Here is a 16,976-nt window from a genome sequence, read left to right as displayed (position 1 = left end):
ACTGCATTTTTATATTTTCTCCTTTCATCAACTAAATTTAATATTTCTTCTGTTACCCAAAGGTTTCTACTAGCCCTCGTCTTTTTACCAATTTGATCCTATGCTGCCTTCACTATTTCATCCCTCAAAGCTACCCATTCTTCTTCTACTATATTTCTTTCCCCCATTCCTGTCAATTGTTCCCTTATGCTCTCCCTGAAACTCTGTACAACCTCTGGTTTAGTCAGTTTATCCAGGTCCCATCTCCTTAAATTCCCACCTTTTTGCAGTTTCTTCAGTTTTAATCTACAGTTCATAGCTAATAGAGTGTGGCCAGAGTCTACATCTGCCCCTGGAAATGTCTTACGATTTAAAACCTGGTTCCTAAATCTCTGTCTTACCATTATATAATCTATCTGATACCTTTTAGTATTTCCAGGGTTTTTCCATGCATACAACCTTCTTTCATGATTCTTAAACCAACTATTAGCTATGATTAAGTTATGCTCTGTGCAAAATTCTACCAGGCGGCTTCCTCTTTCATTTCTTAGCCCCAATCCATATTCACCTACTACATTTCCTTCTCTCCCTTTTCCTACTGACGAATTCCAGCCACCCATGACTATTGAATTTTCGTCTCCCTTCACTACCTGAATAATTTCTTTTATCTCATCATACATTTCATCAATTTCTTCATCATCTGCAGTGCTAGTTGGCATATAAACTTGTACTACTGTAGTAGGCGTGGGCTTCGTGTCTATCTTGGCCATAATAATGCGTTCACTATGCTGTTTGTAGAAGCTTACACGTACACCTATTTTTTTATTCATTATTAAACCTACTCCTGCATTACCCCTATTTGATTTTGTATTTATAACCCTGTATTCACCTGACCAGAAGTCTTGTTCCTCCTGCCACCGAACTTCACTAATTCCCACTATATCTAACTTTAACCTATCCATTTCCCTTTTTAAATTTTCTAACCTACCTGCCCAATTAAGGGATCTGACATTCCACCCTCCGATCCGTAGAACGCCAGTTTTCTTTCTCCTGATAACAACGTCCTCTTGAGTAGTCCCCGCCTGGAGATCCGAACGGAGGACTATTTTACCTCCGGAATATTTTACCCAAGAGGATGCCATCATCATTTAATCATACAGTAAAGTTGCATGCCCTCAGGAAAAATTACGGCTGTAGTTTCCCCTTGCTTTCAGCCGTTCGCAGTACCAGAACAGCAAAGCCATTTTGATTAGTGTTACAAGGCCAGATCAGTCAATCATCCAGACTGTTGCCCCTGCAACTACTGAAAAGGCTGCTGCCCCTCTTCAGGAACCACACGTTTGTCTGGCCTCTCAACAGATACCACTCCGTTGTGGTTGCACCTACGGTACGGCTATCTGTATCGTTGAGGCACGCAAGCCTCCCCACCAACAGCAAGGTCCGTAGTTCATGCGGGGGAAAACATGTGTAACTACTCCATTCTTTGTGCTGTTGTGTTGATGTATAACTGATCTTGTGTGTTAATTACTATGTTCGATCATGAAAAGAGCAAAAGGTAAATCACAAGATGTAGTTTATGTGGATGGAAAGTAAACATCACTGAAGATGCCTCTAAAAGATATCAGTTAGTTCATAAATTGACAGTTTCATGAGAAAACTGTAAAAGCCAGAATCCATTTTTTACTTAATAAAACTGCAAAGATAATAATTTGAGTCATAAATAAGGTATTTTTGTGGACTGGGTTCATTGGGAAAAGGCCTGCTGCTGGGAAAATATTGTGAGTTGTAATGAATCTGCCATGCCACACTACAAGAATATTAAAACAGAGATGTTTTACTACACAAAATGGTAAAAGTAGCAGAAAAACAAATGGAAACAACAATGCAGCAGGCTATTTAAGAAAACATTACATTTGATGATACTTGGCAAAGGATCAGCCATCAGTTTTTGAACTCTTATGCTGTTGCCACAAGTACTGACACAGGTAAGGCCCTAGATGCAGAAATTTTATGCAAAAATTGAGATGGATGTAATGTTGCTAAGTCAAGTGCAGGCTACAAGACACAGTATGAACCAAAGTGCATTACACCGACTCTAGTGAAAGAATGGAAAATATCTCAGCTGTAAACATTATGCATAAGGCCTCTACAAAAACGATATATTCACTATGTGCAGTTCATTGGAGATGCTGACACTAGCTGACTCAAATCTGTTGTTAACACCAGACCCTAGGGCAAGAAGACACCTGAAAAGTAGGTGTGTGTCAACTACATAAACAAAAGATCAGGCACACAAATTCAATGGAGTAAGCAGGAGCTGTTGAAGATGCTGCAGTATGGTGGCAGGACTATTAGGGCTCATCTACACGACAATACCATCAATCAACTATTAGAATACTATGGTCACATCATAAAAAGCAATGAAAACAACCATAGTGGTATGAAAAAGGCTATGCACGCAATCTTTTTCATACAATATCCACAATCTTTGTTGAGGTAAGTGGTTGTTGTCTTCAGTCCAAAGACTGGTTTACTGCAGCTCTCCATGCTACTCTATCCTGTGCAAGTGTCTTTATCTCCGAGTAACTACTGCAACCAACACCAAGCTGAATCTGCTTACCGTATTCATCTCTTGGTCTCCCCCTTCGATTTTTACCCCCCACGCTTCCCTCCAGTACTAAATTGGCGATTCTTTGATGCCTCAGAATGTGTCCTACCAACCGATCTCTTCTTTCAGTCATGTCGTACCACAAATTTCTCTTCTCCCCAATTCTATTCAGTACCTCCTCATTAGTTATGTGATCTACCCATCTAATCTTCAGCATTTTTCTGTAGTGCCACATTTCAAAAGCTTATAGTCTCTTCTTGTCGAAGCTGTTTACTGTCTGTGTTTCATTTCCAAACATGGCTACACTCCATACAAATACTTTCAGAAAAGACTTCCTGATATTTAAATCTATACTTGATGTAATAAATTTCTCTTCTTCAGAGACGCTTTTTTTGCCATTGCCAGTCTGCACTATACAGGGTGGTCCCGAATTCATGGTACAAACTTTAATGGTAGGTACAGGACATTGTAACAAGGATTTATTGTATAGGAATGTATAGTCGCAGGTGACGCGGTGAGGCGTAAACAGGGGAAAGAGAAATGGAGTGATCGGTTGGTGTCACTGCCGGTAGAGGGCAGTAGATGAACATGATGTATCGCAGTAGGGACAAGCGCCATTCACAATTGTGCTGCCGTAGACGATGGGTGACTTTACGTATGCAGAAAAAGCAGACATGCATTACATGTACGGCCGTGCAAATGGTAACGCCAGAGCTGCGTTACGAATGTATCGCGCGGAGTATCCTAATCGACGAATGCCGGATCATAGAATTTTTCAACGGTTACATCGTCAACTTTGTGAAACAGGTACGTTCGACGTCAACAGACATGACGCTGGTCGATTAAGAGCTGTACGCACTCCACGACTGGAAGAACGCATCTTGAACATAGTGGCTGATAGACCCGAGTCAAGCACAAGAACTGTTGCGCGTGACGTACATGTGAGTCATCAGACTGTATGCAGAGTGTTAAATGAAAATCGCTTACACCCCTTCCATTTTCAAAAAGTACAAGCATTGAATCCGGCAGATTATCCTCTTCGCGTGAACTTCTGCCAGTGGTTGTTGCAGCAATGTGCGTTGCAGCCGGATTTCGTAGGTCATGTGCTATTTACAGATGAAGCGACATTTTCACACGAGGGTGTCTTTAATGCGCACAATTCCCATGTGTGGGCAACAGATAATCCACATGCAACGCGTCCACATGCGTATCAACAACGTTTCGGTATTAATGTGTGGGCTGGTATTGTGAACGACTTTTTGATTGGGCCATACTTACTACCCACGCGACTCTGTGGCGAAAGCTATCTTATTTTTCTGCAAGAAGTGTTACCAGAACTGCTGCAAGATGTTCCGCTCGCCATTCGTAACCGCATGTGGTTTCAGCACGATGGAGCGCCAGCACACTTCAGCACTGCTGTACGGAATTACCTGAATGCCACGTTTGGTGCTAGATGGATTGGGCGTGGTGGACCAGTCCCTTGGCCACCCCGATCTCCTGATTTCTCTTGCCTCGATTACTTTTTATGGGGACATCTTAAGAGCCTTGTTTATGAGACTCCAGTTGACTCAGATGAGGATCTCGTTGCTCGCATATCTGTAGCTGCTGCAGGTGTGCGTGAAATACCAGGCATCTTTGAACGTGTACGCCAATCGCTGCACCGATGCTGTCAAGCATGTATCGCTCATGGTGGACGCAATTTTGAACACTTACTGTAAACATGACACTTGTCAACAACGATTTCAATAAAATCTTTCGTTTTCCTTTCGGCCGTTATTTCCCCTGTTTACGCCTCACCGCGTCACCTGGGACTATACATTCCTATACAATATATCCTTGTTACAATGTCCTGCACCTACCATTAAAGTTTGTACCATGAATTCGGGACCACCCTGTATATCTTTCCTATATCAACCATCATCAGTTATTTGGCTTTCCAAATAGCAAAACTCATTTACTACCTCAAATTTCTCATTTCCAAATCTAGTTCCCCAGCATCACCTGATTCAATTCGACTACTTTCCATTATCCTTGTTTTGCCTTTGTTGATGTTCATCTCATATCCTCCTTTCAAGACACTGCCCATTCCATTCAACTGCTCTTCCAGGTCCTTTGCTGTCTCTTGACAGAATTAAAATGTCATCGGCAAACCTCAAAGTATTTTTTCTTTTTTCTTTCTTCTCCATAGACTTTAATTCCTATTCCAAATTTTTCTTTTGTTTTCTTTACTGCTTGCTCAATATACAGATTGAATAACATCGGCAATAGGCTACCACCCTGTTTCATTCACTTCTCAATCACTGTTTCCCCTTTTGTGCCCCTCAATTCTTATAACTGCGATCCGGTTTCTGTACAAATTATAAATATCCTTTTGCCCCCTGTATTTTACCCCTGCCACATTCAGAATTTCAAAGAGAGTATTCCAGTCAACATCGTCAAAAGCTTTCCCTAAGTCTACAAATGCTAGAAATGTAGGTTTGCCTTTCTTTAACCTATGTTCTAAGACAAGCTATAGGGTCAGTATTGCCTTATGTGTTCCAACATTTCTACAGAATCCACACTAATCTTCCCAGAGATCAGCTTCTACCAGTTTTTCCATCTGTCTGTGAACAAGTAGTGTTAGTAATTTGCAACTGTGACTAATTAAACTGACAGTTTGGTAAATTTCACACCTTTTCAACAAAAAGATAATACACTTTACAAATTATGTACTTACGCCTTCGCCCTGCATCATAGGTGCCAGCTTTAACCCAAACCTTTCCAGACTTTGGTGCTTCTTGGAAGGTTGCTACAAACTCTTCAAATGCCTGAAACAATTCAATTCCCAAAGAATTACTGCTGGTAAGATGTAGTAATGCATAACAAAGACCAATATATCATTGTAAACAAACACCATAAACAAATTCACAGCTGAATTCAAAATTTAGAAAGTAAGAAACTAATATTAACACTATTTTAAACAGAGGGGCAATGAGAGAAATTTTATCAATTTTAATTACTAAATAGGCCCTCCAAGCAGAGCAAAATGATAGCAAGCAAGGGAATGTAAATTTAAGACGTATATATTCCTTGAGAACAAAGTTTGTTGCAGTGACATTCTTGGATAAATGCTCCACGAATTTCTTCCTGCATCAGATTTATATGTTATCTCAAGCTATCTATGAGACTTTCTCTACTGCCATCCCCAGAAGATATCTGTAGGCTGTGTAGTACTTTCTTTGGTTAGCCATATTATATCATGAAGATGTCATTAAGTCACTAAACTTCCACATGTTACCACAGTATGTCAATGGCTGTGGTGCAGCAACGTCAACTGCAATGCTGATTTTGTTACATGCTGGATAACTCCAAAATTTACTTCTCTCTGGCATTTCAGTGCATCAACAAGGGTGATTCCACTGCCTTGTTTAACGGATTCTTGTGTCATATTGTCCCAGCAGGTAGACGGAAGGGGTAAGACTTCAGTTTCATTCAACAAACAAAATTGTGTGTGTGTGTGTGTGTGTGTGTGTGTGTGTGTGTACTGCTGACAAAGGCCTTAATGGTCGAAAGCTATAATTATGCAAATCTTTTTATTGTGCCTACCGCGACTCAGCATCTCCGCCATTTGGTGAGTAGCAACTTTCCTTCTCCGGTATTGTTAAGAAAGGGACTGTCTTTTACTTAGTCCAGCACCTGTGATTTTCTTGAGTGGTTGGATAATGAATTGAATACCATGTCTGCCAAGGATTCTGCCCATATTATTTGTTGCAGCTCCAAAGAACACTGTAAGCTGATCAATGTTTAATTTAAGCAATTTATTTATTAAAGTAACTTGAGTGTTCGATATTCCTCGTCTGCCTTGAGCTGTGAAAAAACTGTGTTGAGTTGTGTAATGTCATGGTGGCACAGTGAATTTGAAATGCACTGAGTCTGCAGAGGGGGCAGTGCAGTATGCAGTTTTGGTTGGTTTGGGGTATAAAGGGACCAAACTACAGGGTCATCAGTTCCTTTTACGTGAAGAAAGCAAGGTTCAAGGTACAAAAACAACCAACACCACACCTAAAAAGAAAATGAATGGAACAAACAAAAAAACGGAGAAAACATACACCACAAGGAAAAGTAGAAGAAGGCATTAAAACCATAGAGCAGATGGTCTGGGCTGGCTGATCACAATAATAAAAGAGGTTGGTTGGGTGGTTGGTTTAAAAGAGAGGAGGGGGCGGGGGGGGGGGGGGGGGGGACATGACCAAACTGCAAGGCCATCGGTCCCATGTTACCAATAGAATAATTACCCAATGGAAAGAAGAAAACAAGGAAGACGTACAGCACAATAACAGGAGAAAGGAAGAACGACAGGAGGACAACAAGCACTACAATGGTCAAAACAGGACAAGAAAACCACAGGGGCAAGCAAGAAACAGGGAGAAAAAAATAAAAACAAGAAAGCCGATTACCATGGCTGGCTGAACGTGAGCATAAGAAAGAAGCCAGCCACTCTGAACACATTAAACCCTCCACCTTAAAAGGCCCAGGGTGGTGGACACTGAGTGACAAAGGACATGCACTAAAACTCAATGAGGACTACAAATAATTTCACAAATTATAGCTTCATTTTACAAATACATTAAAAATAATCAATAATTAAACAATGGTGCAGCTGTTATTATTTAACAATGGGATATTTGAGTGTCTTGCAAAGGGTAAGTCGTTATTTTGTGTGTGTACATTAAGCCAATAGTTTCATTCTACATGAACATCCTTAGGTGAAACAGTGGCACAAAAGTCCCAGTGGCATGATATAAAATGCCTAATTTCCTGATACAATGTTGAACTACAAGTGTCAGAATATTAAGTACAATATTCAACTTCGTGTGCTGCACTTGGCACCTTTACTCCAACATCCACCTTTCAGTGTTTTATAGGATGATTCAGCACTTTAAATAATGACAGTGCCTTTTTGTCTCCTTAGCACATGTGCTTATAGAGTTCTACACGAACAAAGCAACTTGGTCTTCTTTCCCTCCTCATCAATGCCTTGCTAATTTTATCTCAACAATCAATCTCTACTAAAGTGAATTACTGTCAATAGATGTGTATGCTTTTGTTTTAATTATGCACACTTTGCTTTATTATTATAAATTCTACTAATATATGCCACATAATTTACATGAATAATAGGGATTGTGAGGATACAGTCTGAATTCTTATTGCTCACACATAAGCATTCAATCCATCATTCTCCCCACCCTCCTTACATGAATGGAACGGGAAGAAACCTTTACAACTGGTACAAATGGATGTATCCTCTGCCACGCACCTCACAGTGGTCTGCAGAGTACGGATGTAGATTTAGAATGTGAGGGATAGTATGCACTTTCCATTTTATATACACACAGCAAAAAAAAGTTTTGCATCACCCCGGTTCCCAGAACTACTGAAGATAGATGTTGACTGTGGATACTGTATCACAGACAAAGTCCCATTGGTTGTCCGGAGATGTCACTAAACCCGCCCAAAGATGTAAACAACTGTGCATGAGCAGTGCCCACTGGACGGAGGGGGTCCAACAACTGATCAGTTCCAGTCATTCCACCAGGAAGGAGGTACACGGTTTGTGTTGTCTGTTGTTCAACCATGTCTGTAGTTCAATACCACGGTTCAATCACATGTGCATTGTTACTTTGTGCCCGGAAGGGCTCTTAGCAATGGGAAGTGTCCAGGCGCCTCAGAGTGAACCAAAGCGATGTTGTTCAGACACAGAGGTGATATAGAGAGACAGGAACAGTCAATGACATGCCTTGCTCAGGCCACCAGAGGGCTACTACTGCTGTGGATGACCGCTAACTATGGATTATGGCTTGGAGGAACCTTGACAGCAAGACCACTATGTTGAATAATGCTTTTTGTGCAGCCACAGGTCGTCGTGTTATGACTCAAACTGTGCTTCTAATACCCAGTAGCACGTCCTCTTTCAGTGATGCATGCCTGTATTCATCGTGGCATACTATACACAAGTTCATCAAGGCACTGTTGGTCCAGATTGTCCAGCGCAACCACAACTTCACTCCTGATGTCTGTGACGAGGTCCATCTTTTATGACACCATGCAGTGCAGTACAGATGGGTCCAACAACATGCCAAATGGACCGTTCAGGGTTTGCATCACTTTCTCTTCACAAATGAGTGCCGCGTATGCCTTCAACCTGACAATCGTCGGAGGCGTGTTTGCAGGCAACCCGGTCAGGCTGATCACCTTAGACATACTGTCCAGCAAGGTGGAGGTTCCCTGATGTTTTGGGATGGCATTATGTGGGACCGCTGCTGGTGGTCATGGAAGGCTTAATATTGTTAAATTCCGCCTTTGATTTTTCATTATTTTATACCATTTTATTCAGTATAGTGTAGCATGCTGGATGAGCAAGTTCATTAAAATTCTAATTTTCCACGAACAAAAACTTTGGGCAATTTCAAACCATATAATTTTTAAAGATGTACATTGGTTGTGAGCTATTTGTTAATGTGTCTGTCAAATTTTGTGGTGATACTCCAAGGGGAACATACGGAAATAAATTTTATTTTACTGCTATTCATACAGCTGACTGTATCTCAACTGCACTTGGTTTGAAATCTAATTCATTAAACTACTGTTAGAATGAAATTATAGAGTACTAATTATGCACACTTTACGATATTTAAATTGTGCTAAACTATGCTATCTAACAATTAACATAAATAATGTAAGGGACACTATGCATTTTCCATTATATCTTGTGAATGACTTCCGTCAGCATAACAACACCGCTCGAGTAAAGTAGCCAGCATGTTCTCCAGACATGAACCCTATCAAATGTGCTTGGGATAAATTGAAAAGGTCTGTTTATGGACAATGTGACCCACCAATCACTCTTGAGGGATCTACGCCGAATCGCCGTTGAGGAGTGGGACAATCTGGACCACCAGTGCCTTGATGAACTTGTGTATAGTATACCACGACGAATAAAGGCATGCATCACTGCAAGAGGACGTGCTACTGGGTATTAGAGGTACTGATGTGTACAGCAATCTGAACCACCACCTCTGAAGGCCTCGCTGTATGGCTGTACAACATGCAATGTGTGGTTTTCATGAGCAATAAAAAGGCCGGAAATGATGTTTATGTTGATCTCTATTCCAATTTCCTGCACAGGTTCCGGAACTATCGGAATTGAGGTGATGCAAAACTTTTTGGGATGTGTGTAATTTTCAATTTACAGTAGGCCTAATTATAGGGCACACATGCACACACGGTGTTGTCTACAAGCATGACCTAAAACTACTGTAGACTAAAAGTTATACGTATTGGCCAAAAGCTCATTTTGCGACAGTCTCTTATTATGTCTATCTGCAACATGCTATATGGTGAATATTATAGTATAAATTTCAGATGTGTTCTATGTCAAATACATTGTGATATAGGCCTACGGCCATTTAAAAGTTTCAATATGTGACAAAAAGGCACAGTTTTGGAAACTTTAAAAATTAATAACTCAAAATAAAAATTTCCAAAATTTTATTGATTTTTTGGTATTATGCCTGGTAGATTACATATCAAAAATTACAAAATACTTAATGATCAAGGTTCACATGGAATGACCAACTATGAAAAAGATACTGAATGCACGTAAACAAGATAAACACAAAAAATAATAATTTGGCACCTGCTAATGCACATCTACCACAAACCAAAGAAAGATCCACTAAATAAACTTCAAGCATCAAAATGGCCATACACCACATTTCTCTCTTCAACATAGCTTTTCCGAGGCTATCCAAACCAGGCCTAAAACTCCTCCACACAACTCAGACTGAAGAAAATTTTTGGGATATAACTTGTCCTCCCTGAGGAGGGATACGGCTGTGGAAATCTTCAACATTCCACCCTCATCCTTTTTTCTTACAGATTACATGAGCATGTGTAAGAGTTTTAATTCTGTGGGCACTAGAGATACAAATGATTTATATGCAATCATGCTTCATTGACATACTGTTAACTCCAGAGATAAGTCCTCAGTAGTCTTGCAGGATTGGTATAGTATGTATAATCTTGGAGTAGAAATAATGGATAACAAACCTTCATGTCCACTAATTCAGTGTACTCTTTGCCTTGTGCTGGTAAACAAATAATGTGACTGACAGAACAGCCCTTAGTTCATGCCATCCAATACCATGTATAACCTGTGCATTATTGTAGTTGATAGGCCACACTTTGTCAGCCGTCTTGTACGATCTGCTGCACATGATATACCAGTACTAGATATTCTAGTTGCAACACACATATTATGGGCCTAAGTTGTCTGCATAAACAGTGATTAATTGAAGGGCATTGTTTTAAAGCAATTGAAAACAATTTTTTCTACATACGAATGACTTCAACTAATCTCTACTGCAATATATTTCTCCTGCATTGTCTATTTACAAGAATGCCACAATGTGTGGTTATCCAACAAATAATGCTGATCTAATGGAACATTCGGTCTTGGTCCATTATAACACACATTATCCAGCACTAAAAGCACTGCAAATCTACAGTAACTCCAGAAGTGCAGGTCACAAATATGCGTCTATTCTCCAGTAGCCTACGCATACTTTCAAAATAAACAAGACTGAGCTGAAATCTTACGTCCAAACTTAGTAATAGACTACACAACATGTCGCGATCGTCGAGTGATTTGAGTTGAAGGTAAGGGCTTAACGATATTCAGTGTGGAGTACAATAAATAACATTTATCTTCATTCATAAATACGTCAAATACCTGCAGTAACCTTGTAACATATCCAAGTCTCTTCAATATTTCGTTCGGCGTTACGTTATCAACAGATGAAATAAACACTGAACTTGGCGACACTAATTTTGCAAATAATTAATTGGAAGTATAGTCACACTTATATGAATTGATTTTTCCAAAAATGGTTCCCAAGTACGACTGTATCAAGTCGGTGAAACCTTGTACGACACAAACATTTAGTGTGTCAACAGTATCAACTCAAACCACTTACAAAATTATGATCATTTATTTGTTTCGTGGATATTATGTGAGTAAAAGATAGAGCAGACAAGGCAAGATTTTAAAGAAAAGATTGTTCTTGTAAACATAACTGTTTATTCAAAAACAATAACAATATTAAGTTTATTTTTTTCTAGTACCTGAGCAGCAGCTACTTCTTGCTCCTTTTTTCTCTGCTCCTCCAGCTCCTTCTTGGAGAGCTGACGTTTTCCCATTGAGCCGATTGAAAAAGCTTTAAGTTTCTGTTCGGCGATTTGCTGTATACAGAGAAACAAACACTTCAGACGCGGTCACTAGCAAACCTTACTTTAACACAGTGCATGCCGTCATAAAACTACTACGCATGTTCACCCTGCGTCACACATATTACGCATAACTTGGAAATCAATTGTATATCTCATTCACCCACCTTCATTATCGACTTATCAGCCATTTTTTATGTTATCCAACTAAAATTTCTTAACCACTTAACCAATGATCGCAACTAACTACACAAAACAATATTACCTCAAAGATCTTTAGGGTACACAGAACTTCCTCATCTCACTTACAACAGCTTTCAATAAGCCCTCTACAAACCCCGAGCGTCACAGTCTCATGAGATACCGCGCGAACCCGGTTGCCGCGTTTCAAAAATAGTACCATTCGTATATTTTTGTAAGTATCGTTACTTGTATAATATCAGTGAGATACAAGGACATAAAACATCACAGAAAAATAAGATTTATTTTAACTTCGGTCCAATTTGGGGGAAAAGATAAATGTATATGTAACTATGATTTATATTATAATAGCAATACTTTTGCTTTCAATAAAGTATAATATTGAATAATTACAGTATATACATGTATTTCTCATATTAATTAAAAACTAATGATATTATAAATTACAAAATAAATAAATATGAAAACACTTAATATCAATCGCTCTGCACTTCTTTTTTTAAAAGGAACACACTGCCATTTCATAGTTTAATTGTTTATTTAAGTACAAATCAGGTTTTGGCCTTTTATACCATTTTCAAGTATTTGGTTTCGTGTCTTTAACGTATGTTGCATGACACTTAACATAATGTCAAGTTCAAAGTTGGCCATAAATCATATTTATGGATTAAATTAAATTTATTGCCAACTTTGAGCTTGAGTGTTAAAGACATAAAATCAAGCACCTGGAATTTGCATAAAAGGCCAAAACCTTAGTTGTACTTGAAGAAACATTAAAACTGTCAAATGGCGGTCTGTTCCTTTAACAAATATTGTATGACTGTTGTTCAGCAAAATAAAAAACCGCTCTGTGCTTCCATTTTCCCAGCTTCTCTAAGATGACAGCAATCACAAACTACTTGGCATGTTAAGTGATTCTTACATACAAAACGTTTGCACTTCGCGTGTCAAGCAACATGCAATAGGCTTGTTATCCTTGTGTGGGTCACTTTCCTGGCACAGATCTACTGAACCAACTAATACTAAATCGATAACACAATAAAATGAAAAAAAGAGTATATATATATATATATATATATATATATATATATATATATATATATATATCCTTTTGCGAATTCTGAGGTTTTGCATGGTCTTTGTAGTGTTCTTCAAGAAGCCTGAAAGCCATATTTTCCAGGAAGTCGTGTCTACTATGTGTTTGGTCTACATTACTCTACATCACAATATGTGTGCATTTATTCCTACCGTGTCCAAAAATCCCAAGAATATTGTCAGTGGCCACCTTTTAGTTTTTCTTGAAGTCAAATAAAGTGAACACTGTTGGTCAACTGTATCCATGCTCCCCTTGGTATGGTTATATTCCATTATTGCGATAGGTTTTCCCCGTTTCTGCGACTATTTCCTCGCAATCATGCCATGTAGATAACAGGAGGAGACATTTTTTCTTCTTTGGCATACAGGAAACCACGATGCAATTCTCCTGGAATCCAAATAGCAAAGAGTCCCTTTCTTTGGATTTCAGATCCAGAAAGTCTGAGGGGATTTCTTTTTCATTGTACAAAGAAATGTTACACCGTTCTCCAGAAGAAACTGCGCCAATGGATAGACAGTGTAGTAGTTGTCAGTGGTCACATTTATGTGAGAACCTAAAATGGGCTGCACCAGTCGCTTGATTATGTTGAATAATGTGTCCCATGTAAAGTAAGGATCTTCCCTTTGTTTGCCACAGTATATCTCAGAGCTGTGAACGTAATACGTTCTAGCCCGCATCTCGTGGTCGTGCGGTAGCGTTCTCGCTTCCCACGCCCGGGTTCCCGGGTTCGATTCCCGGCGGGGTCAGGGATTTTCTCTGCCTCGTGATGGCTGGGTGTTGTGTGATGTCCTTAGGTTAGTTAGGTTTAAGTAGTTCTAAGTTGTAGGGGACTGATGACCATAGATGTTAAGTCCCATAGTGCTCAGAGCCATTTGAACCATTTTTTTGTAATACGTTCTACTGTTGCACAAGTCATACAATTTCAGGCCATACTTCGGCAGCTTGGCAGGTTTGTATTGAATGAAACTACACCAACCTCGAAAGGAAAGCAGCATTTCATAAATGGTTACAAATTCCGACAGGGGTAATTGTTTTTACAATTACTTTCAAAATCCCTGTATACCTCTCCAATGGCTGCTAATTTATCATACTTTTCTCACATTTCCCTGGTCACCTTCTCATCAAACCTAATGCTAATCAGTAGGAACATAAATTTGTTAATGGATAACTCATCTCAACTAGCCATCAGCCATGTTCCATTATGTTTCCAAGCTCTTTGCGTATTGGTGCAGGTGTATTCGTTGAGATCGATCAAAAACAGAACTCCACAAATGGCTTTCATTTTCAGAGATGAAGTAAACCTAGAATCTCTTTCCCTTGTATACTGAATTGTACATCTCCTTTCAGAAATATATAAGTTTGTGTAACCAACAATTTTGTGAGTCAGATTTGTAGGAATGAGTCTCATAAACATGTCAAGTTGTGAGGAAATATGTCTGCCCGCAAGGGTCGTCCTGGCAATAATTTTATAATGTTTTTTTTTATTTAGTTTTATTCGACAGAGATAAGGGATTGCCTATCCAAAGCGTTTTCCCATTTTTTCCGACATAAAAACGGAACGATTGCTTTGAATATCATCTAAGGGAGTGGAATGTTTGTCCCTGGATTGTTCCAGATTGCTACTGTGCCAATACACGTTCACACTTTCTTCCTCCACTTTACTTTCATCGGTGAAATCGCATGGAGGCTCTACCCGTTCATCTTCAACCTCGGACCGCCCACAAAGTATTTGAGGTATAACTTCATAATGTATATTGTCCCTATTCCTAGAAAAGCAAAAGGTAGCATAGACATAATTATGCGTGTTGCACGAATCGCAGTATGCAGCGACAGTTAGCACAAACAACAGTAAAAGCGAGTAAATAGTACATGATTGACGATGTGAGAAATGGAATGCCGCCTGTGCGATGTTTTCAATTCGACGGATAGTTTATCACTCAGTATACAAGGAAAGAGGAGACAGACAGAAGCAATATTTGGGGGAAGGGCGAACCTCGGAATTCCTATAAGCAGAAAGTGGGAGGACTAAGGACTGACACATACTTCTGCAAACACTGGGATTGGGGCACACTCTGCCACCATGCGGTATTTAGAAGGTTGAATGAGAAGTTCTTTGAAATATTCGATTGGATTTCCATACCAGATCTTCACCAAAATGGTTCACACATGCTCTTGAAACTGACAGACATGCAATTGTTTCTACAGACAGCTGAAAGGACCATTAAGGGACGATTATACAGTCGACTTTCCATAAGCCAGACCAATGAGAAATGTTAGTGCTCTGAAGAAAGCTGACTATCGACATTGTTCAGTGTTCTGCAAATATTTTAGATTACAAACTTCTGACTTAGTGTGCTTTGACATTTATGGGATCTGGTAAAACATTTGCAAATTTGTTCAAAGAGCGCTGAATTATCTATAAATGTGAGTTATCATATTGATCTGCTATGATATTAATTAAATTATGGTTATTAATTTAATTAAATTTTTAAGATATGTAGTGGCCAGGTATGTGCAATCTTCAAAGTATTTATATGTGTGATCAGTGGCACTGTCCACTGATTTTCTTTTCAAAATTTTGAAACAGCTTTGAAAAAATTTTGACTTGTTTATGTAGCACTTTTGATGAGTGACACAAATGATTTACTGGTATTTTAATTGTTCTGTAGGCAACAAAATAAACCTACATATAAAGTTATGTGGGGTATCAATATTTTAAACATAGCTGCACAACAGCAACAGTTTCACGTAATAAAATTATTGCAATGGATAAAGAAATTCTTTACTTAGGTATCGAGAAATATAAATTTGTCTTCTTCAGAAGGTAGCAATTTTACATTAGTAAGGACTAATGTACCATCGCCGTTTTTACAATTGTCAGCATAGATCCACATGTCAAAAATAAAATATAGTCCTAGAATTAGGGTTTCTGACGTAAATATAAAATAACTCATGGATCTTGCAGAGCTCGGTTGTTGCTAAAAAGTCAAGTATGCTTTCGGAACCATTAATGCTTCCAGTGGGCTCATGAACGAATTGTTCAAAATAATTTTCTGAGAAAGCATTCGGTACAATTTCGGATGATGTTTTATGCTTGCCGCCAGCTTTAAACGTATAATTTTTCCAGGATATCTTGGTAAGATTGAAGTCACCACCGACTATAATTGTATGAGCGGTGTACTTATTTGAAATGAGACTCAAGTTTTCTTTGGACTGTTCAGCAACTATGTCTTCTGAGTCGGGGGGTCGGTAAAATCGATCCAATTAATAGTTTAGTCCGATTGTCAGATATAACGTCTAGCCATACTATTTCACATGACCTATCTACTTCAATTTCGCTACAAGGCAAACTACCTCTGACAGCAATAAATACTCCACCACCAACTGTATTTAATCTATCCTTTCTGAACACTGTTAGATCGTTTGAAAAAATTTCGGCTGAACTTATTTCTGGTTTTAGCCAGCTCTCTGTACCTACAACTATTTGAGCTTCAGTGCTTTCTATTAGGGCTGGAGCTCTGGTTCTTTCCCAACACAGCTACAACAATTTACAACTACAATACCAATCGTTTCTATAACTACCTTACTGTGTTTTACCTGCCCACTTTTAAACGGACGCCCCTTCTGTTGTTCGCTGAGACCCTGTAACCTAAAAAACCGCCCAGTCCCTTCCACACAGCCCCTGCTATCCGTGTAGCTGCCTCCTGTGTATGGTGGACTCCTGACCTATTAAGCAGAACCCGGAAACCCACCACCCAATGGCGCAAGTCAAGGAATCTGCAGCCTACACGGTCACAGAACTGCCTGAGCCTCTGATTCAGACCC

At 39.3% G+C, this 16,976-nt stretch overlaps 1 protein-coding gene across 1 annotated transcript in view; it reads right to left on the bottom strand.

Moving 5' to 3' along the window:
- LOC126194693 (U2 snRNP-associated SURP motif-containing protein) overlaps positions 1-12,135 on the bottom strand; it is a 183,575-nt gene extending 171,440 nt beyond the window's left edge. Inside the window, exons 1-3 of the mRNA XM_049932917.1 lie at positions 12,022-12,135; positions 11,753-11,869; positions 5,304-5,394 (exon numbers count right to left, since the gene is read on the bottom strand). Coding sequence (XP_049788874.1) covers positions 5,304-5,394; positions 11,753-11,869; positions 12,022-12,045 — 232 coding nt within the window. The 5' untranslated portion in view covers positions 12,046-12,135. The remainder of the gene's footprint in view (positions 1-5,303; positions 5,395-11,752; positions 11,870-12,021) is intronic.
- Positions 12,136-16,976: the final 4,841 nt, after the last annotated feature.

Source organism: Schistocerca nitens, chromosome 1 (assembly GCF_023898315.1).
Source record: "Schistocerca nitens isolate TAMUIC-IGC-003100 chromosome 1, iqSchNite1.1, whole genome shotgun sequence".
Lineage (NCBI taxonomy): Eukaryota > Metazoa > Arthropoda > Insecta > Orthoptera > Acrididae > Schistocerca > Schistocerca nitens.
This window is presented reverse-complemented; position numbering and strand designations above follow the sequence as displayed.